At 41.5% G+C, this 27596-nt stretch overlaps 4 protein-coding genes across 4 annotated transcripts; 1 reads left to right on the forward strand and 3 right to left on the reverse strand.

The window, feature by feature from the left end:
* Positions 1-5090: 5090 nt before the first annotated feature.
* On the reverse strand, positions 5091-6041 carry LOC132251521 (olfactory receptor 6E1-like). The gene has a single exon (XM_059731354.1). The coding sequence runs from the start codon at positions 6039-6041 to the stop codon at positions 5091-5093; it is 951 nt and encodes a 316-aa protein (XP_059587337.1).
* A 4389-nt stretch (positions 6042-10430) lies between these two features.
* On the forward strand, positions 10431-11396 carry LOC106739000 (olfactory receptor 6E1-like). Its single transcript, XM_014598261.2, has one exon. The coding sequence runs from the start codon at positions 10431-10433 to the stop codon at positions 11394-11396; it is 966 nt and encodes a 321-aa protein (XP_014453747.2).
* A 6747-nt stretch (positions 11397-18143) lies between these two features.
* LOC132251522 (olfactory receptor 6E1-like) lies at positions 18144-19088 on the reverse strand. The gene has a single exon (XM_059731355.1). It carries the CDS (start codon positions 19086-19088, stop codon positions 18144-18146), a length of 945 nt encoding a protein of 314 aa, XP_059587338.1.
* A 7069-nt stretch (positions 19089-26157) lies between these two features.
* On the reverse strand, positions 26158-27108 carry LOC132251523 (olfactory receptor 6E1-like). The gene has a single exon (XM_059731356.1). It carries the CDS (start codon positions 27106-27108, stop codon positions 26158-26160), a length of 951 nt encoding a protein of 316 aa, XP_059587339.1.
* Between the last annotated feature and the right edge of the window lie 488 nt (positions 27109-27596).

The following is a 27596-nucleotide window of genomic DNA, read 5'->3' on the forward strand; positions in this document are numbered from 1 at the left end:
CAGTGATTTTTGTGTAGGTCACCCTTTTGGTCATCAGATGTTGCTTTGATTTTCAGACACCAGCAGCTCTGCCAGAATGAATCAATTTTTTGCTCACCTACCTGCAGAGACACCTGTGCCTCCTCCCCCCTGAAACCTGTAATCATGTCTACATGGACAGAGCTTTTTGCTCACATGAACTCTAGAGCAATGCAGCAGGATTCTCGCACATTAATACAAGTCCAAGCTCAGGACATATCTGGTGGTTTAGTTCCTACTGGCTAGCCCAGGAAGGGTGAGAAATGGAGTAGTTGTAGTTAAATTAATGAATTTGGTATATAAAGAACTGCTTCAAGACAGCCAGGAAGCAAGAAAAATAAATTCTGCTTTAAATAATAAAGCCTAATTTTTATTTTTATTTTTTTTGCAATTACGTATTTCTGGGATACATGTTGAAGCTTTTCTTTGATGAACCGCATGTTTTTGATTAGACAAGAAGTAAAGGTCTCCAGCTGGATAAAGACTGTTAAAGAGAGGGAATGTAGTTCTTAAGATATCACTGGATGTTTTAATGATTACAAATGTGTTTCAATTAGAAATTAGAAGACATTTATACATTGCCAAGCTGACCTGCAGTTTTAAACCAAAATTACTGTTTCTACCCATTTTTCCCATTTCTGGTGAATTTGTAAAACAATGTTCCTTTAAATGCTTTGAGCCACAGGACACGAGCTTCCAGCCCAAGGTGTGGTTAGACAGCTGAAGGACTGGTCCTATAGACTTTATCATAGCAAAGCAGCACTCACCTTCTTATTGAATGGTTAATAAGAAAGAGATAATAAATGGGGATGAGAACAGTCCTGAGCCTTCACTCCACACTTGTTACAAGAATTAGGCTTACAAATCACAGTAGAAATAATGGTCATCTTAGAAACGAACCATTCAGATGTAAAAGTAGAAAGGGTACAGTTTGAATTAAAGGGAGGCCTGGTAGCATGCCACCTACTACTAAAGGATGACAGACAGTTCCTATTATAAGGCCTTCCTTTCAGTTGCTTATAAGCAGGGATCCTTTAGGAAAAAAACCAAACAAAGAAGACTTGTCTGGATTTCTTTAGTAAAGGATGATTCTGCCTCGAGAAGGGGAGTGGACAATAAGCGCCCCTCCCTACTTCCTTTCACACTTAATTTTTTTTTTATCAATCTGTAAAGCTTTATGGAAACATATATGATCTAACAACTAGGAACCAGGAATGCAAATCAGATCTATAATTTCGGAAAAGGGGAAAGACTCCGTCTTGGAAAGCTCTGAAAATATTTGGGAATTTTAGTAAATACCATCATTCTCCTACAGCAGCTCTGGGGATGAAAAGGCCAATGTGTCTTTTGGATATGTATTAAAGGAAGAGTTAATAGGAGATTTAAAGATGCAGCGTGAGCTGGTTGAAACAAAACTATATTGTTAGATCAGCATTGTCCAGTATAATAACATTACACTGCATAATTTTCAAGTAACTCTAGTTATATCATTGTACATTTGGCAGTGATGTAGTCCTTACTGGACTACTGCATCCATTTCTATTGTCCACACTTTTAAAATATCAAAATGTTGCCAAAGACTATTCATCTCTTGAAGCAATGCCTGAGCACAGGGCTAGGTTTTATTTCACCCCCATGGGGTATCTAAGTGGACTGAGGCAGCTAACTGTAATTCTAATCCAGCCCGTGGCCATTTCTGAAGTCCTCTGATTGTTGTGCGCTGTCCCTTCCTTTGAGAATTATTTTCCTCCAAGTAATTAAGTGCACAAAAGTGGGAGAGACTAAACATGAGCTATTTATAGCCATTCACTTGACCATAAGCAGTCTGTCAGCAGATGAGCAGGAAGATTCACCATATAGACGCAGTGTCAGGGATACTTGTTATAGATTCATAGATTCATAGATGTTAGGGTCGGAAGGGACCTCAATAGATCATCAAGTCCGACCCCCTGCATATGCAGGAAAGAGTGCTGGGTCTAGACAACCCCAGGTAGATGCTTATCTAACCTCCTCTTGAAGACCCCCAGGGTAGGGGAGAGCACCACCTCCCTTGGGAGCACTGACGTGCAGTCAGTGATCACATCCCACCTAGGTCATCTCAGCTCCAGACTAAATGAGCCCAATTTTTCCAGCTTTCCTTACACATCATGTTTTCCATGCCTGAAGCCCTTTTTTGTGTTTGGAACATTTGGTGTTCTTGGGACACTAATCTGGGGATTTTCTGGGTATCTGTGGCTAAAAAGAGACCAATAGTTTAATTCAGGGCTGACTCTCCAGGGTCTTGATTTATATGGAACCTGACTAGAACAATCATTTACAATGGCACTTAACTGGAATTAATCTTGATTGTCCTGGGGCAGTGGTAATTTGGTATTTTATGGATAATTAGGGTGGGACAATGGTTTGTACATCTTTAGGACACCAAATTAAAAGGCTTTCTTCTAGGGGAACTCGGTGGTCTGTTTCTAGCCTATGAATTCATCTTGGGTACTGTATCTGGTATTGAAGTCATCACCAGATGTCCAAGAAATGTTTCAGGCAATCAAACTCTCACCAGGCTAACAAAACCATCTCTAAAGAGTATTTCTTGTTAATCTTTTACTGTGTTCTGCCTGCCGTGTGCATAGAAGTGTTTTGAAAAACGTATTGCATAGCCTGTCCTTGCAAAGCTTGGCCTCCTTTAACCCCAAAGACACAGTTATGGATAGTCTTAATCTTGACCCAAGGAAGTTGAGCATGTTTAACAGCTTGTCTGAAATGGTATGAAGAGATAATGGAGGATTGCTCGACCCTAGCAAAAAGTTTATCTCGCACTTGGTAGGCATATTAGGATGAACAGCATTATTTCCATTGCTCATTAACAAGGCCCCAGGAGATACCAACTCTACTTCTCATGGGAATCCCCAGGAGGAATGTATTCAACTGATGCAGAATTGCTCACTTTTTTAACCTGACTGATTTTCAGCCCCTGCCTGGCCACAAATAGGCATGAGGTATGGGGAGGGCAGTATTGGGAAGGTCTGTATTCCCTACTCACTGTCTTGCCCTCCCAGCTCATTTTATAAGCCATAGGAACAGAGGGGGTTCCTGTGCTATTAAATCTAACCCCCAAAAGCAAAATAGCATTTAATAGAGCTGTTCAGAAACTTAGATTTATAAAAAAGCAGCCCCTCTCCTGTCATGTGAGTCCTCTCTCCCTCTGCTCCTAGAGACCTCAAGGGCACAATGGTTTGATGTGTGTTTGTGTGTGCGTATACATACACAAATCAGGAACAGCACACAGGAAGTCCAAATATTTGCCATTGATCTTAGTCTCTGTCTGTGCCTCTCCCCATACATATTTATTTGTACACCTAATTCATTATGCACTGTCTCTATGTCTCTCTCTCCCCATAACTATGCATGTGTATGCCGGTCTCTCTCTCTCTGTTGCCTCAATGCACGCGCACTGTGTTCACAATACACGCCTAACTGTTTACATCTCTGCCCCATACATACTTATCTGCACGTCTGTCTCTCTGAACCCTATATAATCCATCCCTCCCTCCCTGTATCTTTAATAATCCTTTCTTAATGCCTCTCTGTGTGTAGACAAATATTCTTGAGAAGCCCATTATACATTTTTGAAAAAATATGTTTGGGATTTTGGTTATCTGAATGGCACTGAATTAAACTGTACTTATTCCAGTTAGCTGGAGCTTTGATCCACTGTGTTAACTGTTGCTCTATCTGATTTCTGCCAGCTGGGATTCTGGCTTAGGGTTTTTGTCTACTTTCATAGTCAATGCTCTTCTACAAAACAGGCTGACTGGCTCATCTAGAGGAAGATGGGCTGGCTACTGCTCTTCTTACCTCGCTATTGTGTGTCCTGAGTGTGTCTCCTTCCTCACTGTGCAGCAGATCTTCTTTGTGGTGCAAGCCAGTATTGCATTGCTGAGGACATCTGATCACAACTAAATTACTTCCTGACTAAGGATCACTCTCTCATACTAAGCATGTCTTTTCAATATGGAGCAACCTCTTTTTCATGAGTGCATGTATGTACCAGCACTCTTCTAAGCTCAAGATAAAAGCAAATTTAGCTGAACTTGAAAGCTGGACACTATAGCCTGGTAGCATGAAGTGTCACAGGCATTTTTTTTTTTTTTTTTTTTGCTTCAGCTACCCAAAAACCACTCATGTTGTTCACAATTCATTTTCTTTAAGTGACTTAGGCACTTAGAAACCTGTGTTACTTTGACTTCCAAAAACACTTTAGTGTTTTTAATGTATAACTCCTGTTTGAAAAAAGGAGCTAGACTCCTTAAAGTCTAAATTTACAGAAGTATTTAGTAATGTCATAGCTTTGATTGTCAAGCAATTAGGCAAGAAGCAAGTATTTTTGTGGGTGATATCTTCTATTGCACCAATTGCTTGGCTGGAAAATGGTTAGAGAGGCATTCTTTATCCGTGCCTTGCAATCATTCAAAAGCGTGTCCAATTATCCCAACCATTTAACGTCAATAAAAGATATCACCCACAAAAAAATCTTGCCTATCAAAAAGCTTCTTAGGCATCTAAACATGCACATGCACAGTGGTCCATGTGAGTGGGTTAGACACAGTGGTCCATGTGAGTGGGCTACACAATCAGGAAAAGAATAGTACTTGTACATGGCTGCCAAAAATGCCATGTAGATGACCAGAAAAAAGCCACTTAGATAACCTGAAAGAAACAGCATTTCTCCCTATATGATAAACGCAGAGATTGCAAAAAAGAAGCCATAGTGTAAAAAACATTATACCCTGTTTTGGTCTTTCTTCCCATATTCAGTGACAAGGTACCCATCAGAGCTGAGTTCACTTTGGCATCCTCTGGCACAGGTCAAGAAGAATCTCTAATTATTTTGAGGTTGTAACAAGATCCCTTCTTCTCTTCACCATAACACCAATCAAATCTAAATAAGCATCATCGTCCAAATAATATGAAAGTCACAACTGAAAGAATTATAGGTGCTATCCTCCTCATCAAAATTTAAAATTTTAGGGTCCAAACTTTCAAAGCATTGATGGCCTTATATTCTAATAAAGTGCCTAAACACCTTTGCAGATGGGAATTCTACAGCTCACCCTCTTGAAAGTCTTCATAAAGGCCTCTTTGACTTGCTTGTTCCTGAGTGTGTATATGAAGGGATTGAAGATCTGGATGCCCAGGGTGTAGAGAAGAGCCAACACTTTATCAAACTCTTCCCCTCTGTTTTCTGGGGGTCTGATGTACCTGCCTATGCAGCTGCCGTACAACACGGACACAACAGTCAGGTGAGCAGAGCAGGTGGAGAAAGCATTTTTCCTTCCTGCAGCAGACGGGATGCGCAGGATGGTGCCGATGATTCGGAGATAAGAGGCGATGTTGAGTGCCAAAGTACTGAGTAAGGTGAATACTGCAGCAAATAAAGTCATTACTTCTATTAGTCTTGTATCCTGGCAGGAGAGTTGCAAGAGAGGGGTGGTATCACAGAAGAAGTGGTTGATGATGTTGGGACCACAGAATTTCAGTTTGGTGGTCATCACTGAGGGTGGAAGGACTAAGAGGAAACTAACTCCCCATGAACCCATCAGCAACTGGAAACAGAGCCTAGTATTCATGATGGTGGCATACCGTAATGGGTTGCAGACAGCTACGTACCTATCAAACGACATGACAGACAGATAGAAAAGGCCATTGATTCCCAGGAAAAAAAAGAAAAAAGCCTGAATGAAACATCCAGGAAGGGAAATGGTTTTTCTCTCTGCCAAAAGGTTGGAGAGCATCTTAGGAATGACAACAAAGGTGAAAGGGATTTCCAGGAGGGAGTAGTTTCGAAGGAAGAAATACATGGGGGTTTTGAGATGAGTGTCCACCAGTGTGATGAAGATGATGACAATGTTCCCCAGCAGTATCAAGAAGTAAGTGAGCAGGATTGCAACAAAGAGTAGGATCTCCAGCCAGCGTTCAACAACAAAACCCAAGAGGATAAATTCTGTCATCTCAGTCTGATTCTCCATTTTCAGCTTCCTTTGAATCATAAAAAAGGAAATTAGATGCTGAGAGTATCCCTCTGAAGTTCATAAGCAGAAGTAACTCAGCTGTTAAACATGAGAGATGGGGATGGCAGTTCATGCTTTATTCTGGGTTCAAATTTAGGACTTTAAATTTCTGCTTTTTAAAGCAATGAACACGGGGACAGTTAATCACAGCATCAACAGCATTGACTGCTTTTGTCATCACCTTTGAAAAACATTGCAGAGACTCTCCCCTCTCCAGATGGCTCGTAGCTAGCTCAGCACCAATCAGGAGCCGGATGGCTAATGAGAACCATTGCCTCACTGGGACATATTATGGGAGATGGTGGTGTTGGAGAAATCTAGATTAGTTTTTCTTCTGAACCTTTGGACTATGTGGTCTGCTGTCTTTCCTTGGCTCTCCATTTGGAATGTAATTTCTCTACTTGTGAATACTGTTTTATGTCAGTGGAAAACTACTGAGAAGCTATAGGAAATGACAGGGTATTTTAGTAAGCTTTTAGAAACCCATACCTTTTCAGGTTGTCATTTGTAAAAAGGAAAGTTAGGTTTGATTCCTAATCTTTGAATTTAGGGAATAATTTAAATGAAAATGTGTCATGAGCTGGTATTTTCTACCCAACAAAAACCCCAGAGTTAACATAAAATAAAACTTGGGAATTTATCCAAGAAAATTAAATATATTAATGTTCTCTTTTATTATAGAAACAATTCATTACTATTTATTTTCTCCTTTCACTTCTTAAAATGTAAAACCATCCAGTCATATTTACCAAATTCTAGACATGAGAACACATTTGGACAGTCCTTAAAATGAAAACTATTTTCTGCTTCATTAATGGAGTTCCTGAAAAATGACTCCTGTCACTCAGGCTGTTCCAGGCTCAACCTATCAGCCCCACCTCCAAAATAATAGTGCCATGCAACTTTTTAATGGAAAATTTTTGTGACTAAACCATAGGTGCTTTGCTAGGATAGGCAAGAATAAGGACGATCATCATAAAAATGGAAGTGTCTCAGTTTAAGACTGTATAAATTTGCTTTTTCAAAGGTTAAACATGCAGACAAGTAGACACGATATCAGTCGCACTGTCTGGTTTTTCACAATCTATGCAAATAATTAGCCCTGAGGTCAGCAACCTGTGGCTCACAAAGAGGTCCAGTCTGGCCCACAAAGGTCCAGTCTGGCATGGGGGATGGTGGCACTGAGCTGCCATCCTTCCCTTACACCAGGGAGCCTTTTGCATTGCGGTGTCTGCACTTCCACTTCTGCAGTGTGCAGGAACCTGCAGCGAGAGTGAGTCCAGGCAGCTGCCCACCCCAGGTGCTGTGCGGGGGAGATGACCAAGGCTTCCAGCCCACACGCATGGCCGGATTGCAAGCTCTGCCCACACTGGAAAAAGCCTGCAAACCCTGCATTAGGCAATGGTTGCCCTTCCCAGGTGTTTGATAACTAATAGAGGTATCAATCAGGAACCAGTTGGCTAATGTGGACCACAGCCGTCTGTGCACATTATAAAATACGCCAAAAAAAGTTCTACAATCCTTTTTCTTGGCTCTAAAAAGTTGGTTAATGTAGAGTATTTTCCCCTTTGGTTTTCTTCTCATAGGGAAACCTTTCATTGCATTAACTGACCAGATTTGCATATTATTTCATTTTAGTCACAACCTCCAAGTTTGCAGGAAAGGCAATTACATGAAGAAAAACAAAGAAAAAAAAGATTAGTTTCTGCGTTTATTTTTTTCTTTGATGAATAAGGGAAAAACCTCTGTATTAAAGTCAGAAGAAATGTCTAAATTTTTTAGGCGTGCCACAGGCTGGATAAAATGGCCTGGCAGGCCCACCCAGCCTGCAGGCTACATTTTGCCCACCCCTGCTCTAGGTGCTATTGAAAATATCAGTTCAGAGTGATAAAAGCAGCGGGAGGGCATTATCAAAACCATAGCTGATTTCAGCTAACTGGGCTGCAATAGAGTACTGCTGATTTTCACTTCCTCGAGATCAAGCGAGGCCTATCCACACTGAAGGTAATTTATTGGGATGCTCTGTGAAATGCACCCAAGACAATGTCAGGATGCTGATGACATTCTTTGAGAAAATGTATACTCATTAAATGAGTAATTATCCCAGTTCATATCCAAGACACCAGCAATGAAACAAATGCACAAGAACTAAGAGCTACATGACAGGGTGGCTGCTGGTACACTTGTTTATTGTGTGTCCATAGCCTTGGTATTTTTCCTTACGCTTTAGTCAGTCCCTAGTAGAGAAACAGGGTGATACATTGAAGAGAGAGCTTCAGCTCCACAAGAGATGGAAGAAGAAGAGGATGAGGGCTTGGGCAGACCTATCTGTTAGCCCCAGGAATTGACCTGTTAGGGGATTCACCCAAGTAGCAGGAAATTCAGATTTAAGGCCAAAACAACCAGAATGAGTTTCATTTGCATCTCTCTGACTTCCCAGGGCAGCGCTCTTACTATGAGACCTAGTGTAGACAGTCTAGAGTCTCCTCCTGAGGCTGAGGATCTGTATCTTGTACTTAATAGTCACTGGATGAAGCTGATGGAGAGCAGGGAGGAAGATGCTACTGCATCAGGATCAAGGGATCAAGCTAAAGCCCAAGGCTCCCTGTCTTTTAGGATAGAGACGCATCCTTTCTGCTTCCTCTCAACCTCCTGTCTCTATGTACAGCCTCTCTGCTCTGCCCATGGAGCCAGGACCAGGAGAAGAACTAGAAAAATGACTGGCTAATGCCTAACATGTTCACAGGACTGTGTTTGGGGAGTTGAAACCCAGAACCAACACTCAAAGAGCCAGAAAACTAGCAAAAGCTAGCAGCCTCCCAAGGCTGCCTAGAGGAGCATCTATCCTGTTAAGTAGCCAGCCAGGCACTGAATGGGCTACTGATTATATGCAGGAAGCCCCACCTATGGCAGGCCAAGCCAAATGCAGGGTTTGCAGCCTTTTGCCAGCACGGACTCGAGCTCGCAATCTGGCCACGTGTGGGCTGGAAGACTCAGCCCTCCCCATCTCCCACCGCCTGGAGTGGGCAGCTGCCTGGACTCATTCTCACAGCAGGTCCTGGACACTTTTCAGCAAGGGAAGTGCAGACACCACAAAACAGAAGGCTGCTCAGTGAAGGGGGAAAATGGCACAGCCGTGTCACCCTCCCCCATGCCAGATGGGATCTTTGCAGGCCAGATTGGACCTCTTTGTGGGCCAAAGGTTGCTGACCCCAGGTCTAATGCTTTGCATAAGCAGTGAAAAAGTAATAAGTGCTACTGATAAGGTGTCTAGCAATCTCTATGTTTAGTTTTTTCAAAGCAAAGAGTAAAATCTTAAACTGGAACAATTCAGGTTGTTGTGATTATCATCATCTTCATCAGTATTAGTTTTTGGAAGTGCCTATTCTCACAAAGCACCTACGCTTTAGTTGTTTCTTTATTCTGTTAAGAAGGCGTATGGACTTATTATTGGGGGGGGAGCGGGGGGAGAAGGCATTCAGTGAAACTAATAGGGTTCGCCCAGAAGAGCCTGAGCTAAAAAAGCTGGTGTTTTAGAAACTCCATTTTATGATGTGGAAAATAGTTCTGATGTCCACAGCTATCCTTATATTGTGAACTCAAGAAGTACAGCTGCCTGGTTTGCATTTTAAACAAGTCAAAAGAAGAAAACAACAAATAATAATGAATTGTTTCCTAAAAAAAAAAAAAAATCAGAGAAAATTAATATTTGTAATTATTATAGAAATCTTCCCATGTTTTATTGTATGTTAGCTTTCAGTTGTTTGTTGAGTAGAAAATACTTTACTGTTATTTTCACAAGTGAGAACCTTAAAATGTTGGTTATGTAAAGTGTTACTAAAATACCATTGCATTTACTACAAATTCTTCACGGTCTCTCACTAACATAGGATTGTATTCTGGAGGAGAGTATTTGACTTCCCAGTGGAGAAACAGGGAAAGAATACCTTCCACATAGTGCAAAATTTCCGGAGAAAAAATAACCTAGATTTCCCCATCACCACCAACTCCCATGAGATGTCCCAGGGAGGCAGTGGCCCTTAGTAACCATCCGGTTCCTGATTGGCTCCTGAGCTAGCTACCAGCCACTTAGGGAAGGGAAATTCTCTGTAATGCTTTTCATAGGCGATGAGAAAAGCAGTAAATACTGTTGATTTTTGTGACCAAGTGTCTCCATGTTCATTGCTTTAAAAAAGCATGATTTGAAAGTCCTATAAAAGCCTGGAACGAAGCATAAACGGCAACCTCCTTCTCTCACATTTAAGAGCTGCATTACTTGTGCTTACAAACTACACCAGGACTTCCTCTCCAGCCTGTTTCCTTTCCATGATTCAAAGGAAGCTGCAAATGGAGAATCTGACAGATGTGACAGAGTTTATCCTTCTGGGTTTTGCTGTTGAACACTGGCTAGAGAGCCTACTCTTCGTTGCTGTCGTGATCACCTGTTTCTTGATCCTGATGGGGAACATGATCATCATCTTCATCACGTTAGTGGACAGTCATCTCAAAACCCCCATGTATTTCTTCCTTCGAAACTACTCCCTCTTGGAAATCACTTACACTTTGGTTGTCATTCCCAAGATGCTCTCCAACCTTTTGGCAGAGAGTAAAAGCATTTCCCTTCCTGGATGTTTCATTCAGATTTTTTTCTTTTTCTTCCTGGGAACCAATATCTTTTTCTATTTATCGATCATGTCTTTGGACAGATACATAGCTGTCTGCAACCCTTTGCGTTATGCCACCATCATGAATGCTAGGGTCTGTTTCCTGTTGTTGGTGGGTTCGTGGGGAGTGAGTTTCCTTTTAGTCCTTCCACCCTCAGTGATGACGGCCAAGCTGAAATTCTGTGGTCCCAACATCATCAACCACTTCTTCTGCGATACCACCCCTCTCTTCCAACTCTCCTGCCAGGATACACGGCTCATAAAAGTAGTGACCCTGTTTGTAGCTGTATTCACATTACTCAGTACTTTGGCAATCAACTTTGCCTCTTATCTCCAAATTATTTTCACCATCCTGCACATCCCATCTGCTGCAGGGCAGAAAAATGCTTTCTCCACATGCTCTGCTCACCTCATTGTCATATCTGTGCAGTATGGAAGCTGCATAGGCAGGTACATCAGACCCCCAGAAAACAGCGGGGAAGAGTCTGACAAAGTGTTATCTCTTATTTATACCCTGGGCATCCAGCTTTTCAACCCCTTCATATACACGCTCCGGAACAAGCAAGTCAAGCAGGCCTTGTGGAATGTTGTCCGGAGGCTGAGCGTTAGTTCACGTCCCCAAAGGCACTTAGGCCCCGTACTCCATTAGGACTTAAGGACATAAATGCCATTGGAAGTATGGACCCTAATTTTTTTTTTTAATTTGATAAGGAGGAAAGCATGTTTTTGTGTCTACAATTCTTTCAATTCTTGGTTTCATAGTATATGCACTATGATGCTTACTTAAATTTGGGAGTATTACGGTGAAGATTTTAAGGGATCTCGTTACATCGTCAAAGTTATGAGAGCTTCTTCTGGACCTGTGCCAGAGAATACCTCAGGTTAAGTCAGCCCTGAAGTGTGCCAGGCCATTCAGCTTTGCAAGTGAAAGGTGGGTAGATGAGATGGCTGCTACGTTGCTACCCTGAGTGGCAATGGCAGTGGGACGTCTCAGGACTTAAGGATGCAGCCCAGTTGGTCGTGAGGCTGTTAGACTTTGATGGGCTGTTAGTCTTTTTGTAATGTTTTTTTGTTGTAATGTTTATGTTACTACTTGTAACTCTCCTGAAAGACAGCTCATTGTCTTTCAAAATCCTCCTTCAAAGTGTGCTGCTGCAATCCCAGCAATGGCTGGCAACTCTGTATTATAACTCTGTTTATTTTTCCCTCTTTTCTAGTCAGTATTACTGTCCAACTGTTTTCCACTTCCTCTCCCCCTTATCCATTGTGCTTTAGATATTATACTCCTCATATGAATATAGCTTCTTGGTTGTATGTTGTCTCATGTTGCGTCTTTTCCTGTGTACACAACTGGAATAGTGCAAAGCAGTGGTTCTCAAACTTTACAGACCAAAGATACTCATTGAAAAATGCCAGCTCTAGTTTTTACTGTTCTTTTTTGGCAACAGACAAAATAATAAATAAATAAATGTAAGCGCTCTCCTGTTGCAGAGAGCAAAGAAAAACCACAACAGGGCAGAAAATTTTTAACTCTATGGGTTCTTGTTTGAAATCTCTGGCCGTGTCCAGACGAGTGTGGCCGTGTGTGACCCATCTGTGGTGCCATACACTACATATTCAGGCATTGCCCGCACCGTTACCTCGCAGTTGATCTCGGGGTCAAAAAAAACACACACAGAAAAAAAGCAGAGAGGCACAGACACAGCAATCGCCACCCAAAACTGGAGCCTGGTCAGCCAGAGCCAGGGTCCAGCTGCCAGCCAGGTTCCCAGCTGCAGAAGCATTGTGGGTGCATTTCTCCTGGCCCTCAGCACCCCAGGTAAAACTTTTGGGACTAACACAGGTGTGCCACTGCTACTTGTCCCCAAGCAACAAAACCTCTGCTCATCTGGACACGGCCTCTGTGTTTATCCTATGAACCATGTTTTCATACCTAAAAGTGCTTGAAAGAATTGACACCCCAAGATACCACGGCATAATAGTACAGTATCACTGACATGAATAAAATGGTACAGAATCACTCATGTGAAGAAACCACACTGAGACTTGTTGAGTCTGAAATCACTATAGTTACTAAAGAAGAAATACAAATCTTAGACTAGGGAGAAGTGTACTTTCTAAATCGTCCCGAAGTGGGTGGGAGCTCGCCCATCAGGAACGTACATGGTGGTTATCTCTGCAGAATGCTGGAATAATACAAGTTACCTCACGTGGCAGAATGATAATCCTAAATGAAACTGGTTGAAAAGACCCAGCATGTTTGCAATTTTTTTGTATTGCTATGCATTTTTGCAGCATTTTTCCTATGTTTTTATTGTTACAGAGGTAACAGTTACACTGTCCGTCTGGCTCCATCAACGTTATACCTGAGTGCACCATAGAGAAAATCAAATAGTGATGGAAATGAAACTAATAGTTTAATACTTAATGAAACATATTCATGAGGGTAGAGCTTTAGACAACTGAAGGTCAAGGTTGCCAGACAGACAGACAGAAAACAATAGCAGCAGAGACCATTTCCTTCTTTTTTTTAATTTGTCTTTTTTTTTCCATTACTCCCTGAAATGTGCTGTCTTACAGCAGGAAGCAGTGATATTTGATCAGCTTCAAATATACATTTGCAATCATCGTGCCTTGATACTACATGAGTACCTTTTTTTCTTCTTTAGCAATATTACAAGGATCTCCATTCTCGATGATCTATTGAGGTCCCTTCCGACCCTAACATCTATGAATCTATTCTCTTTTTGACACTTTCCTCCTCGTGTTTGATTTCTGGGTGCTTTACTCATATGAATTACATAATGATACATAATGGTTACATAATGATTAATGACCCTGAAACATGTATATATGGACTGCATTCCTTGATACTGAAAGCACGATCCTATATAAAAACACAAAGGGCAATGCTTGTGCTGGCTTTTACTGCTCAGACTTAGTGAAGAATGTCTTGAATTCAAAAGCTCTTCCTTTAATGCATATCTAAAAGACGCATTGACCTTTTGAGTCCCATTGCTGCCCTGGTACAAGTATGGCATTTACTTAAACTCCCAAATATTTTTAGAGATACTGATTTCCAAAATGGAGCCTTTCCCCTTTCCCTAAATTATAGCTGTCATCTGTGTTCTTGGTTCCTGCTTGTTAGACCTTATACACTGCCATAAAGATTTACAGATTCCTAAAAATGTAAGCGTGGAAGGGACTAGGGAGGTTAGCATATTGTCCAGACCCCTTGTCAGAGCAGAATCATCCTTGACTGAACAATTCCAGAAAAGTTTTTTTTTTTTCCTAAAAGATATTGTTTCTATTGATTGCATTCAGCTTAACAAATGATCTAGAATGATTATTCATTCATCATTTGTTGCTTGCAAAATCTTGTTGTCTACCATCCCAACTTGCAGAAAGACTAGCGAGTATGGCAGAAGACCAGTTTGGCTTAGCAGGGACCTCTTCAATGAGCTAAACACAGAAAGGAAGCTTAGAAGAAATGGAAACTTTGGCAAACTTCTAGGTAGGATTATAAGGGCCTTGCAAGGCCCTATGCTTTAAGCCAAACCGATGTTACTCGGCTTAGCAATGGTTGACATAGTCAGACATCCAAGCAAAAAACCCTGTTCTTATTGCTCCTCACTTAAACTGCTGTGACTTGCCACTACAGGCTTGTGAGAAGGGGCAGGACAAAGATCTAGGGGAAGAGCAGGCTCCCTTTGGGCACAATGAGTGCTCCAGCCCCAGCTCCTGGAAGCTGTGGTGCCTCACGCCACTGCTTTGACTGGCTTGGCTCCTGGTGGAAGCAGAGTTAGCTGATCTTAGTGGGAGAAGTACATCCTGACCACAACTCAGCTCAAGCTCCACTCCCCAGCCATACCAGTAATAAGTACAATTAGTTCTGAGTCATACAGCAAGCAAAGGACATGCTGCCGCTTCCTAAAAGGATGCTAGAGAGCATCTTCGGTAGAATGGCTGTGGTTGCCATAATTTCCAGGAAGGACACATTCCCCAGAAGGCAGCACATGTGGGTGCAGAGTCTCTGCATCACGACCATAAGAAACAAGTTTCCAGTCACTGTAACCAAGTAGATGAGAAGGAGGACAAAGAAGAGGACACGTATTCCCTGTGTACTGGGGAACCCCACCACCATGAACTCTGCCACCCTAGTTTGATTTTCCTTTCTCAGGGCTGCTTACGATAGTGACTTTAATTAATGGGGGGAAAGCATAAATAGGCTAAACTATAGCGTTTAAATTGTTCAAGTTTTTACTTTACTAAAACTAAAAAGATTGGAACCAACATCTCAGTAGATTCTGCAGTGTGATTTCTTTTTATTTATCCAAACTGAAATCCTTTCTAAAGAGGACGCAGGATTTTAACCAACTGGAAACCTTTTATCACAAGGATCTTCCAGGTGAACTACATAATCAACATTTCCCAATACTATCTCATAGCAAAAGTAAGACAATTGCATCTGGCACCTGCCTAGAGGAATTCTTTCTATTTCCACATCACCCTGGATGAGCAAAGTGAATTGGAGAAGAGATCTACAGCTACACAGTAGGTCTGTGCATGTAGGCAGTAGGCCTGTGCGAGTAGGCAGCGATTTAATCCGGCTTTGGATCCGGCCACTTCGGATGCCACTGATCCGATCCGGAGCTCTGGATCTGGAGGTTTCTGCTTCGATCTGGCCGAAGCAACTCCAAAGCTTCGGAGCCGCCTCAGAGATCTGGCCGTAGGATATAATGGGGAATCAATGAAATATCTATAACTTTGTTGTTTTTTGTCTGATTTGGATAAAATGTGCAGGGATGGTAGCCTCTGTCTCAAGAAGATTGGTGTAGTGGTTCGAGAGCAATTGCACCCCAAATTCCTGAAAGCAAAACTCACGGAGTTGCTTCGGCCAGATCAAAGCAGAAACCTGATCCGGAGCTTTGCGCATCCAGGGTGATACTGGAATAGAGAGAATTCCTCTAGGCAGGTGCCCGATGAGTTTTGCTTCACGAATCTTCGGTGCAGTTCCCCCAAAACTTCTGCACTGATCTTCTTTAAACTTTGTAGGCTTCATGCCCTTAGTAGAAGCTGCCATCCCTCTGAGCTTTATCCACGTCAGACAAAAAACAACAACGTTATAGATAATTCATTGATTCCCCATTATACCCTACAGCCGAATCTCCGAGGCAGCTCGGAAGCTCTTCCAAAGTGGTTCAGAAACTCTGAACTGCTTCAGAAAGCCTAACAAAGACAGCGCTTCAATCTGGACGTGCTGCTTTGGATGTCGAAGCATCCGAAGCTTCTCCGGATCTGAAGCGTGGTCCGAAGCCTCGCACAGCCCTACTACACAGCTCTGTAGCTCAGACTGCCTGGTGAAAAGAGGGAGGGAGGTGCAGAGCATCCAACAATCTCATCAATTTAAATTGGATTATCAGTGCGAATATTTATTTGACAGTCAAGAAGGAAATATGGAGTGTGTAGAGGGAGTCACTTCTACCAAACTGAATATTTTTAGAATTTTACCTTAAAGCAAAATGTAGGTGGGGTGGGAACAGGGTGTTCTCCCATTTTCAATCAAGATTATTTTTCTAGTCAAGTCTGACATTTCTGTAGGTAGAAATTCCCTTTTGGAGACAGGTACTTAACTCTATTAACTAACTAAGCCTGCATGCATATTTTTAGTGTCTACATGTCATAATAAGTCACTGGAAAGATATCTTGACATGGCTTATTCATGGAAGCAATCAGAGGTCCAAATAAGTAATGAGAGTTTCCATAGAGATCCTGGCTTGGATATGGAGGAGAACATCTCTAAACACTCTTGTTCAAAGGTGCAAGATAATTGGTAATTGGAAAGAGTAAGGGGAGAACTGCTGTGAGAGACTATCCTACAACTACTCTCATTTAGTTGAAGGCTCTTACTTTAGCGACTGTCTGAGAGATGATCTCAGGCCAGATGGACACCTGATCTGATGCAATATGGAATTTCCTGTGTGCTATTTTGGGTCTCATTCCACGGGTTTTTTTGCCCCATTGCTACGCTCTGCATTATCTCCAAGAGAGTATCATGCCAGATTCTCAGTTGATAAGAGGCTGACTAGTTAACACTGAATTAATTAGAGTGGACAATCTTTCCACTGAATGAGGACCTCATCCTTGCTGTTATGTCCAGATAGGACCTGATTAGTCTGACCCTTATTCATGACACAGGCCAGAGACTATCAGTAGTGAATTGAGCACTATATTATGTTGGAATACAAATTGTAAAATCTTCCCATGCTAAAATTTAAGACTCTGAGGGTTAAATCTTCATGTCAAAGGGCATGCAAACAATTGATCAGGTATAATAGACTAGAAGATTTACAATCAAATCATGGACTTGGAACTAGATTTTAGTTCAAAATGAAATTTAGAAGTTGTTGATCCTGTTTTCTTGTATCTGTTTATGAAGAGGTATCTAATGTTCATAGCACTTCATGAAGAATACGGTTCCATTAAATTCCATCTAAGCATAATTGAAGTAGAAGGAATGGCATGTTCATGCTATGATTTATTGCCTTTCAGCAAAATGTGTGGCACCTTTAAATTTAGGAAAGACTACACAGACCCCCTCTTTCTTGCAGGACAAATATTGCCAAAATGTAACAGAAATAAAGCTCTCACTGACTTAAGATGGAAATCAAAAAACAGAAATGAGAATGCTGCATAATTGAGCAAAAAACTAGATTACAAAATAATCTGTTTCTAAAGAAACCCTAGTTTGAGAACTAGTCAACCTCACCTGGAAATTCTTTAGCTTTAAATAATAATGGCACAGACTTCTTATAGGACATCATGTGTCCAATATAGGTAGCACTGCATTTCTTATAATATCATCAGGGATATCGCATGCTTCAGGGGAGCTGGGTTTTATAACTTCTGGCTGACTAGATGTCAACCCAGTCCAGGTAATATATGGTAGATGGGAATGTCTGTAATATCTGGATGGAAGCAGCTTTATGTACCTAACAGCTTGGTACCTATTAGGTGAATTAGCTGTGCACTTCAGCCAAGGGAGATTAAAGGAAAAACTAATAATAGACCAGCCTTGCCCCACCCCAACTACATCCCCATAGTATAAAAAAAAAATACTCAAGGAAACGTATGGGAGTCTAGAGCTAGACTATGAAGTTGCCATTGGTCAAGGGTGAAGGTTGACAATAGAGGAGCACAGAGAGGGAAGCCCTGGGCTGAAATACAGTGAAATGAAAGCAAAATGCACAGGTCATTGTTTAGGGTGAGAGCTGGGCATATGGCTGCTTCCCTTGTGGATGGTGGCCATAGATACCGCAAAGGGTAGATGACCAAAACCCATGATTAGTGGGACTTCCAAACATGAACAGAGGAGGGCCGAGGGAGAGAGCATTATTTATTTTTTTGGTTCTTTAGAAAACACTTCACCCTTGCTAAAAATGTCCCTCAAAGCCGCCTGAACCTGCTTGTTCCTCAGGGTATAGATGAAGGGGTTGAGCAGAGGAGACACCATGGTGTTGAGAACAGACACCCCCTTACTGACATCCACCTCGCTGTCCTTCGTTGCCCTGACATACATGAAGATGCAGCTGCCATAAGAGATGGACACCACAACGAGATGAGAGGCACAAGTGGAGAAAGCTTTCTGCCTCCTAGCAGCAGAAGGCATTTGCATCACTGTGATGACAATGCTAATGTAAGACACAACAGTGACAGTGAAACAGCCCAACAAAGAAAACACAGCTACAACAAAACTCAGAGACTCCAAGAGCTTGGTATCTGCACAGACAAGTTTAAGAAGTGGAGAGTTGTCACAAAAGAAATGGTCAATGACATTTGGGCCACAGAAAGGCATGTGGAAGAGCAGCATTGCAGGGCCAATAATGAGGAGGAACCCTGCAATCCAGGAACCCAGCACCAGAAGGGTCCTGACTTGAGAGTTCATGATGGTGGTATAGCGCAGAGGGTTACAGATGGCCACATATCTGTCAAAGGACATTGCTGCTAACAGGAAGGACTCTGTAGTGCCCAGCGTGAAATAAAGAAACCACTGAGTGAAACACGCTGGCAAAGAAATTGTTTGGTTTGATACAAGGATATCCAAGGCTTTGGGGATGACAGCAGAGGTGAAGCCGATTTCCAGGATAGAGAAGTTTCTAAGAAAGAAGTACATGGGAGTTTGGAGACGATGGTCCACGAGGGTGACGATGATGATAAGAATATTCCCTGCTACAGTTAGGACATAGGTGAGAAGCAGCACTACAAAGAGCAGAGGCTGTAGCTGGTGGTTGCTGGGAAAACCCACGAGGATGAACTCCATCACTGCAGTCCGGTTCTCCATGTGTGGCTCATCTTTATGCACACACAAATGAAGCAGTGATTAACAGAGAAAGGACAAAGAAGCAGTCATGAGGAGAAATCTTGAAAACACATTCCCACACCTGGCTTCTGCCCCTTGATAGCTGATATTCACTCAAATTGTTCATCTCAACATGGACTCTCTATTCCCAATACGACCCTCACTCCATCCATGTGTGTGGACTTCAAGAATCAAACTCTAGATAATGTACATCTTCATTGGGGCAGAGTTTCTTTTTGGTCTAAGTTTCAATAAGGGACCCAAGACCATCATGTTTTACCTTTCTAGTATCACAGTGGGAGCAGTTTCAACACTGGAGTTCTAGGGGAGTTTGGGAAACTCCTTGGGGGATTGCTTGGTTATAGTAAGCTACTTGCAGCCTTTGAATCAATCAAACAAGCAAAAATCATTACCAGCAGTATAAAAACAGCCCCTATACTGTGATTATAGACAAAAGCCTCTTGGACAACTATCCATCTAGCTATGTACAGCAGTCTATCTGATTGCCTGTCTTTTGAGTCTTCATGGACTCTCAACAATGAAAACTAGCAAATCTGTTAAGATTCGGAGATCCTTGAGCTAGGTCATGCTTTTTTTGTCTTTATAGGTGTAGTGAGATCCTGAGGCAGAGGCCTGCAAACTAATATGTGACTGGGGAATCAAAGAACTGTTACTTTTTGGGGCTGAGATATTTAAGGATCCTGCAGATGTCAGGAATAGCATTATCTCTGAATTTTTTTAAAGAAAAACAATAAAATGTGTTTTCTTCCTGCCAGAAGGCTCAGGGCTGTAAGGATGTACCTGCAATATATGATGATGTCTATCCCAGTCATGCAGCCGGTCCAACAAAATATTTTTTCACCAATGATTGCCTCTTCAATTGCAGGCAGCATTATATCTTTTCAGTTTGTGTTTGTACAATGGGTTTCAGCCCATGGCTACTTTAATAAGTACTGATATTGAGAATTAGCACAAAGAACTCATGGAAATAGGATGCCATAGATGTGGAGGCTGTGAAAAGTATTATTTCTGGTGTTATGGTGATTATAATCCCCATGTGGGATATTTTAATGAGATATTTCAAAATATTTGAAAGGTCAATAAATCTTTTTCAGTGAGCCACCCGCTACATCTGAGGTTCTAATTTTGCCTTTCCCAGTCTCTCTTCACTTTAAGATGGTTATTTCCTCTCTCTTCCATCATCAGAGTGTAGAGCAATATATGTTCTTCCTCACACATTATAAAATGTATCTAAAACATAAGGCATAATGTCAAACAACTCACCACTTCTTGCATGGACAAGCAAAAGGTTCTTTGATGGAGGTCTTGAGATCTTCTGGGTCTGAATAAATTCATTTTGAGGCATTGCATCTGGTCCTGAACCTGTTGCTTAATGCTTGAGAAATGCTTTCAAGGAAATGGGTTGTCCCCAGAAAACTAGCATTGTCTTTAAAGACACTTTCTTGTTAGTGGCTAACTGCTTTCTGTCACCTTAGTGCAGTGAGAGTGGATACTACATAAGATCTTCTGACTCTTCAATTCTGCAGCTCCCTGTAGCTCAGGGTCTTACATTAGGGGTGAAATTGTCTAAAATGATGAATGAAAGAACTGGAAAATTATAAAAACCAGGAATTTTGTTAATATTTTGCAGGCGCCCTTGAAGATAATGTAGGATTGCTCTGCATTAAGAAGTTTCTCGTACATTGGCTAGGCATATATACCATTTAGCGTTGTTGGCATTATTTCATTGCTCATTAGCAGGTCTCTCAAGAGACACCAATGCAACTTCTCCATCGAATCCCAAGAATTGGTTTTTTTTATTTGTCAAGTGATCTGTATGTTTTGACAAAGCTTAATTCATGCAAGCAGCTCTGTATACATGCCCCCCCCCCCCCCCCCCCCCCCCCGAGGTAGGAAACAGTAACACTGTTCATAAATGTGTTTTCTTAAAAGTCTACCTTCTTTTTTTGAAAACCCCAAAACCCACTATTGAAACTGTTCATCTTAAAACCCCCAAGGAGGGCACTTCTCCTACTTTTGAAAGTTTTTTTTTTTTTTTAATTCATCTCTTCCCAGATAATGCAAGTGAATAAAGGACAGGACACATTTCTAGCGGTGTGGGTGAGTGAACAGAGTATCAGACAAATGGTTCAGTGGCCTGGCTTCTATTTCTGTCCCTGCCACAGTCTTGGTGGAGTGGCCTCAGTGAAGTCATTTCATCTCTCTGTGCCCCAGTACCTCTGGCAGTCAGAGAGGACTAGAAGCACTCGGGCCCCCTACAGAGCTCTAAGATTTACCAGTGGAAAGTGTCATGGGTTGTAACAGTTATTTTACCTTTGCTCTTCACAATCTATGGATCAATTCTAGAGTTATCCTGCTTAACAGATAGCTCCAAAAGGACCCCAAATTCCTAGAGATTTCAAATGGAGATACATGCCTTCAGTAGGTCTTAGGGTTCAGGATTTAGGAGCAGGTACACTTGGCAGCTTGGATTTTTCAGGGAACGTTGGGTGTAAGTTCCCCCTGCCTCTCCCCCACCCAGCCCAAAAGCTGAAGAAGGCAAACTGGATGGACCATAGTCTTTCATCATCTGTAGGTCACTTCCTTGGCAGCAGTGCATCTCAGGCAATAGTGTTCACCACACAAAGAAATATTAAACCGTATTCTTTATCCTGCTATGGTATCTAGGAGAAGAGGAAGAGATGAGTCTCAAAACAAGAGAGACAATGCTTATTGATATTTTTCAGGCAATTTTTTTTTTATCTTCCTTTTTGCAAAATCTAAGTTTTTGCCTTGCTCTATTAAATGCTGTGAGCCAAGCTGACCTGCAGTTTTTGACTAGAGTTACTGATTCTACCCATTTTTCCCATTTCCGGTGAATTTGTAAAACAATGCTCCTTTAAATGCTTTGAGCCACACGACATGAGGTTCCAGCCCAGAGTGTGTTTTGGCAGCTGCAGGACTGGTTCTATAGACTTTATTATAGCATAGCAGCAGTCACCTACTTATTGAATGGTTAATATGAAAGAGATAATAAATGGGGATGAGAACTGTTCTGAGCCTTCACTCCACACTTGTTACAAGAATTAGCCTTACATGTTACAAGAATTAGGTTTACAAATAATGGTCATCTTAGAAGCAAACCATTCAGATGTACAGGTAGAAAGGATACAGTTTGAATTAAAGGGAGGCCTGGTAGCATGCCACCTACTACTAAAGGATGCCAGACAGTTCCTATTATAGGACCTTCCTTTCAGTTGCTTATAAGCAGGGATCCTTTAGGAAAAAAAACAAACACAGAAGACTTGTCTGGATTTCTTTAGGAAAGGATGATTCTGCCTCGAGAAGGGGAGTGGACAATAAGCACCCCTCCCTACTTCCTTCCACACTTACTTTTTTTTTTATAAGTCTGTAAAGCTTTATGGAAAAGTATATGGTCTGACAACTAGGAACCAGGAATGCAAATCAGATCTATAATTTCGGAAAAGGGGAAAGACTCCGTCTTGGAAAGCTCTGAAAATATTTGGGAATTTTAGTAAATACCATCATTCTCCTACAGCAGTTCTGGGGATGAAAAGGCCAATGTGTCTTTTGGATATGTATTAAAGGAAGAGTTAACAGGAGGTTTGAAGTTCCAGTGTGAGCTGGTTGAAACAAAACTATATTGTTAGATCAGCATTGTCCAGTATAATAACATTACATTTCATAATTTTCAAGTAACTCTAGTTATATCATTGTACATCTGGCAGTGATGTAGTCCTTACTGGACTACTGCATCCATTTCTATTGTCCACACTTTTAAAATATCAAAATGTTGCCAAAGACTATTCATCTCTTGAAGCAATGCCTGAGCACGGGGCTAGGTTTTATTTCACCCCCATGGGGTATCTAAGTGGACTGAGGCAGCTAACTGTAATTCTAATCCAGCCCGTGGCCATTTCAGAAGTCCTCTGATTGTAGTGCGCTGTCCCTTCCTTTGAGAATTATTTTCCTCCAAGTAATTAAGTGCACAAAAGTGAAAGAGACTAAACATGAGCTATTTACAGTCATTCACTTAACCATACGCAGTCTGTCAGCAGATGAGCAGGAAGATTCCCCAAATAGACGCAGTATCAGGGATACTTTTTATTTTTGCAGTCAGTGATCCCATCCCACCTAGGTCATCTCAGCTCCAGACTAAATGATCCCAGTTTTTCCAGCTTTCCCTACACATCATGTTTTCCATGCCTGAAGCCCTTTTTTGTGTTTGGAACATTTGGTGTTCTTGGGACACTAATCTGGGGATTTTCTTGGGTATCTATGGCTAAAAAGAGACCAATAGTTTAATCCAGGGCTGACTCTCCAGGGTCTTGATTTACATCAAACCTGAATAGAACAATCATTTACAATGGCACTTAACTGGAATGAATCTTGATTGTCCAGGGACAGTGTTAATTTGGTATTTTTTGGGTAATTAGGGTGGGACAATGGTTAGTATATCTGTAGGATACCAAAATAATAGGCTTTCTCCTAGGGGAAATCAGTGGTCTTTGTTTAACCTATGAATTCATCTTGGGGTACTGTATCTGGTATTGAAGTCATCACCAGATGTCCAAGAAATGTTTCAGGCAATCAAACTCTCACCAGGCTAACAAAACCTCCTCTGAAGAAGCTTTCTTGTTAATCTTTCACTGTGTTCTGTCTGCGATGTGCATGGAAGTATTCTCGAAAACGTATTGCATAATCTTAACCCAAGGAAGTTGAGCATGTTTAACAGCTTGTTTGAAATGGTATGAGGAGATAATGGAGGATTGCTCGACCCTAGCAAAAAGTTTATCTCGCACTTGGTAGACATATTAGGATGAACAGCATTATTTGCATTGCTCATTAACAAGCCCTGCAGGAAATATCAACTCTACTTCTCATGGGAATCCCCAGGAGGAATGTATTCAAGTGATACTGAATTGCTCACTTTTTTAACCTGTCTGATTTCTAGTCCCTGCCTGTCCACAAATATGCATGAGGTATGGAGAGGGCAATACTGGGAAGGTCTGTATTCCCTACTCACTGTCTTGCCCTCCCAGCTCATTTTATAAGCCATAGGAACAGAGGGGGTTCCTGTGCTATTAAATCTAACCCCCAAAAGCAAAACAGTATTTAATAGAGCTGTTCAGAAACTTAGATTTATAAAAAAGCAGCCCCTATCCTGTCATGTGAGTCATCTCTCCCTCTGCTCCTAGAGACCTCAAGGGCACGATGGTTTGATGTGTGTTTGTGTGTGCGTATACATACACAAATCAGGGACAGCACACAGGAAGTCCAAATATTTGCCATTGATCTTAGTCTCTGTCTGTGCCTCTCCCCATCCATATTTATTTGTACGCCTAATTCATTATGCACTGTCTCTATGCCTCCCTCTCCCCATAATTATGCATGTGTATGCTGGTCTCTCTCTCACTCTTGCCTCAATACAGGCGCACTGTGTTCACAATACACGCCTAGCTGTTTACATCTCTGCCCCATACATACTTATCTGCATGTCTGTCTCTCTGTCTGTCTGTCTCTCTCAATCCTATATAATACATCCATCCCTCCCTTTATCTTATGCCAATGATTTCACCTTTTAATAATCCTTTCTTAATGCCTCTCTGTGTGTAGACAAATATTCTTGAGAAGCCCATATACTTTTTTGAAAAAATATGTTTCGGATTTTGTTACCTGAATGGCACTGAATTAAACTGTTCTTATTCCAGTTAGCTGGAGCTTTGATCCGCTGTGTTAACTGTTGCTCTATCTGATTTCTGCCCGCTGGGATTCTGGCTTAGGGTTTTTGGTTGTACTCTCATAGTCAATGGTCTTCCACAAAAAAGGCTGACCAGCTCGTCTAGAGAAAGGTGGGCTGGCTACTGCTCTTCTTACCTCACTGTTGGGTGTCCTGAGTATGCCTCCTTCCTCACTGTGCAGCAGATCTTCTTTGTGGTGCAAGCCAGTATTGCATTGCCGAGGACATCTGATCACAACTAAAATACTTCCTGACTAAGGATCACACTCTCGTAACTAAGTATGTATTTTCAATATGTAGCAACCTCTTTTTCATGAGTGCATGTATGTTCCAGCACTCTTCTAAGTGCATGATAAAAGCAAACTTAGCTGAACTTGAAAGCTGGACACTATAGCCTGGTAGCATGAAGTGTCACAGGCATTTTTTTTCTGTTTGTTTGGTTTGTTTGTATTTTGCTTCAGCTATCCAAATATCACTCACATTAAGAAATGAACTGTGAACAAAGTGACTTAGACACTGAGAAACCTGTGTTCCATTGACTTTCAAGAACACTTTAGTGTTATTGATGTATAACTCCTATTTGCAAATAAGAGTTAGACTCCTTAAGATCTAAGTTTACACAAGTATCTAGTAATGTTGGAGTGATGTTATAGCTGTGATTTTCAAGCAATTATGCGAGAATCAAGGATTTCTGTGGGTGATATCTTTTATTGCACCAATGGCTTGGCTGGAATATGGTTCGAGGAGCCAATAAAAGATATCACCCACAAAAAATCTTGCCTATCAAAAAGATATTTAGGCATCTAAACATGCACATGTACAGTGGTTCATGTGAGTAGGCTACACATTCAGGAATAGAATAGTACTTGTATATGGCTGCCAAAAATACTATGTAGATGACCAAAATACCAGCCACTTAGATAACCACAAAGAAATAGCATTCTACCCTATATGATAAACCCAGAGATTGCAAATAAGAAACCATAATATAAAAAACATTATACCCTGTTTTTATCCTTCTTCCCAAACTGAATGACAAGGTACCCATCAGAGCTGAGTTCACTTGAGGCATCCTCTGGCACAGGTCAAGAAGAACATTTAATTAATTTTGAGGCTGTAACAAGATCCCTTCATCTCTTCACCATAACACCTCTCAAATATAAATAAGAACCGTTGTCCAAATAATACAAAAGTAACAACTGAAATAATTATAGACAAAAAATGGTGCTGTCCTCATTATCAAAAATTAAAATTTCAAAGCATTGATGTCCTTATATTCTAATAAAGTGCCTAAACACCTTTGTGGATGGGAATTCTACAGCTCACCCTCTTGAAAGTCTTCATCAAGGCCTCCTTAACTGGCTTGTTCCTGAGTGTGTATATGAAGGGATTGAAGATCTGGATGCCCAGGGTATAGAGAAGAGCCAACACTTTATCAAACTCATCCCCTCTGTTTTCTGGGGGTCTGATGTACCTGCCTATGCAGCTGCCATACAACACGGACACAACAATCAGGTGAGCAGAGCAGGTGGAGAAAGCATTTTTCCTTCCTGCAGCAGACGGGATGCGCAGGATGGTGCCGATGATTTGGAGATAAGAGGCGATGTTAATTGCAAAAGTACTAAGTAAGGTGAATACTGCAGCAAATAAAGTCATTACTTCTATTAGTCTTGTATCCTGGCAGGAGAGTTGCAAGAGAGGGGTGGTATCACAGAAGAAGTGGTTGATGATGTTGGGACCACAGAATTTCAGTTTGGTGGTCATCACTGAGGGTGGAAGGACTAAGAGGAAACTGACTCCCCATGAACCCATCAGCAACTGGAAACAGACCCTAGTATTCATGATGGTGGCATACCGTAATGGGTTGCAGACAGCTACGTACCTATCAAACGACATGACAGACAGATAGAAAAGGCAATTGGTTCCCAGAAAGAAAAAGAAAAAAGTCTGAATGAAACATCCAGGAAGGGAAATGGTTTTTCTCTCTGCCAAAAGGTTGGAGAGCATCTTAGGAATGACAACAAAGGTGAAAGGGATTTCCAGGAGGGAGTAGTTTCGAAGGAAGAAATACATGGGGGTTTTGAGATGAGTGTCCACCAGTGTGATGAAGATGATGACAATGTTCCCCAGCAGTATCAAGAAGTAAGTGAGCAGGATTGCAACAAAGAGTAGGATCTCCAGCCAGCGTTCAACAACAAAACCCAAGAGGATAAATTCTGTCATCTCAGTCTGATTCTCCATTTTCAGCGTCCTTTGAATCATAAAAAAGGAAATTAGATGCTGAGAGTATCCCTCTGAAGTTCATGAGCAGAAGTAACTCAGCTGTTAAACATGAGAGATGGGGATGGAAGTTCATGCTTTATTCTGGGTTCAAATTTAGGACTTTAAATTTCTGCTTTTTAAAGCAATGAACACGGGGACAGTTAATCACAGCATCAACAGCATTGACTGCTTTTGTCATCACCTTTGAAAAACATTGCAGAGACTCTCCCCTCTCCAGATGGCTCGTAGCTAGCTCAGCACCAATCAGGAGCCGGATGGCTAATGAGAACCATTGCCTCACTGGGACATATTATGGGAGATGGTGGTGTTGGAGAAATCTAGATTAGTTTTTCTCCTGAACCTTTGGACTATGTGGTCTGCCGTCTTTCCTTGGCTCTCCATTTGGGATTTAATTTCTCTACTTGTGAATACTGTTTTATGTCAGTGGAAAACTGCTGAGAAGCTAT

Source organism: Alligator mississippiensis, chromosome 7 (genome assembly GCF_030867095.1).
Source record: "Alligator mississippiensis isolate rAllMis1 chromosome 7, rAllMis1, whole genome shotgun sequence".
Classification (NCBI taxonomy): domain Eukaryota; kingdom Metazoa; phylum Chordata; order Crocodylia; family Alligatoridae; genus Alligator; species Alligator mississippiensis.

What these genes read in the sequence shown, in the direction of transcription:
- LOC132251521 (XM_059731354.1), bottom strand. Translation starts at nt 6,041, where the DNA reads ATGGAGAATCAGACTGAGATGACAGAATTTATCCTCTTGGGTTTTGTT.
- LOC106739000 (XM_014598261.2), top strand. Translation starts at nt 10,431, where the DNA reads ATGGAGAATCTGACAGATGTGACAGAGTTTATCCTTCTGGGTTTTGCT.
- LOC132251522 (XM_059731355.1), bottom strand. Translation starts at nt 19,088, where the DNA reads ATGGAGAACCGGACTGCAGTGATGGAGTTCATCCTCGTGGGTTTTCCC.
- LOC132251523 (XM_059731356.1), bottom strand. Translation starts at nt 27,108, where the DNA reads ATGGAGAATCAGACTGAGATGACAGAATTTATCCTCTTGGGTTTTGTT.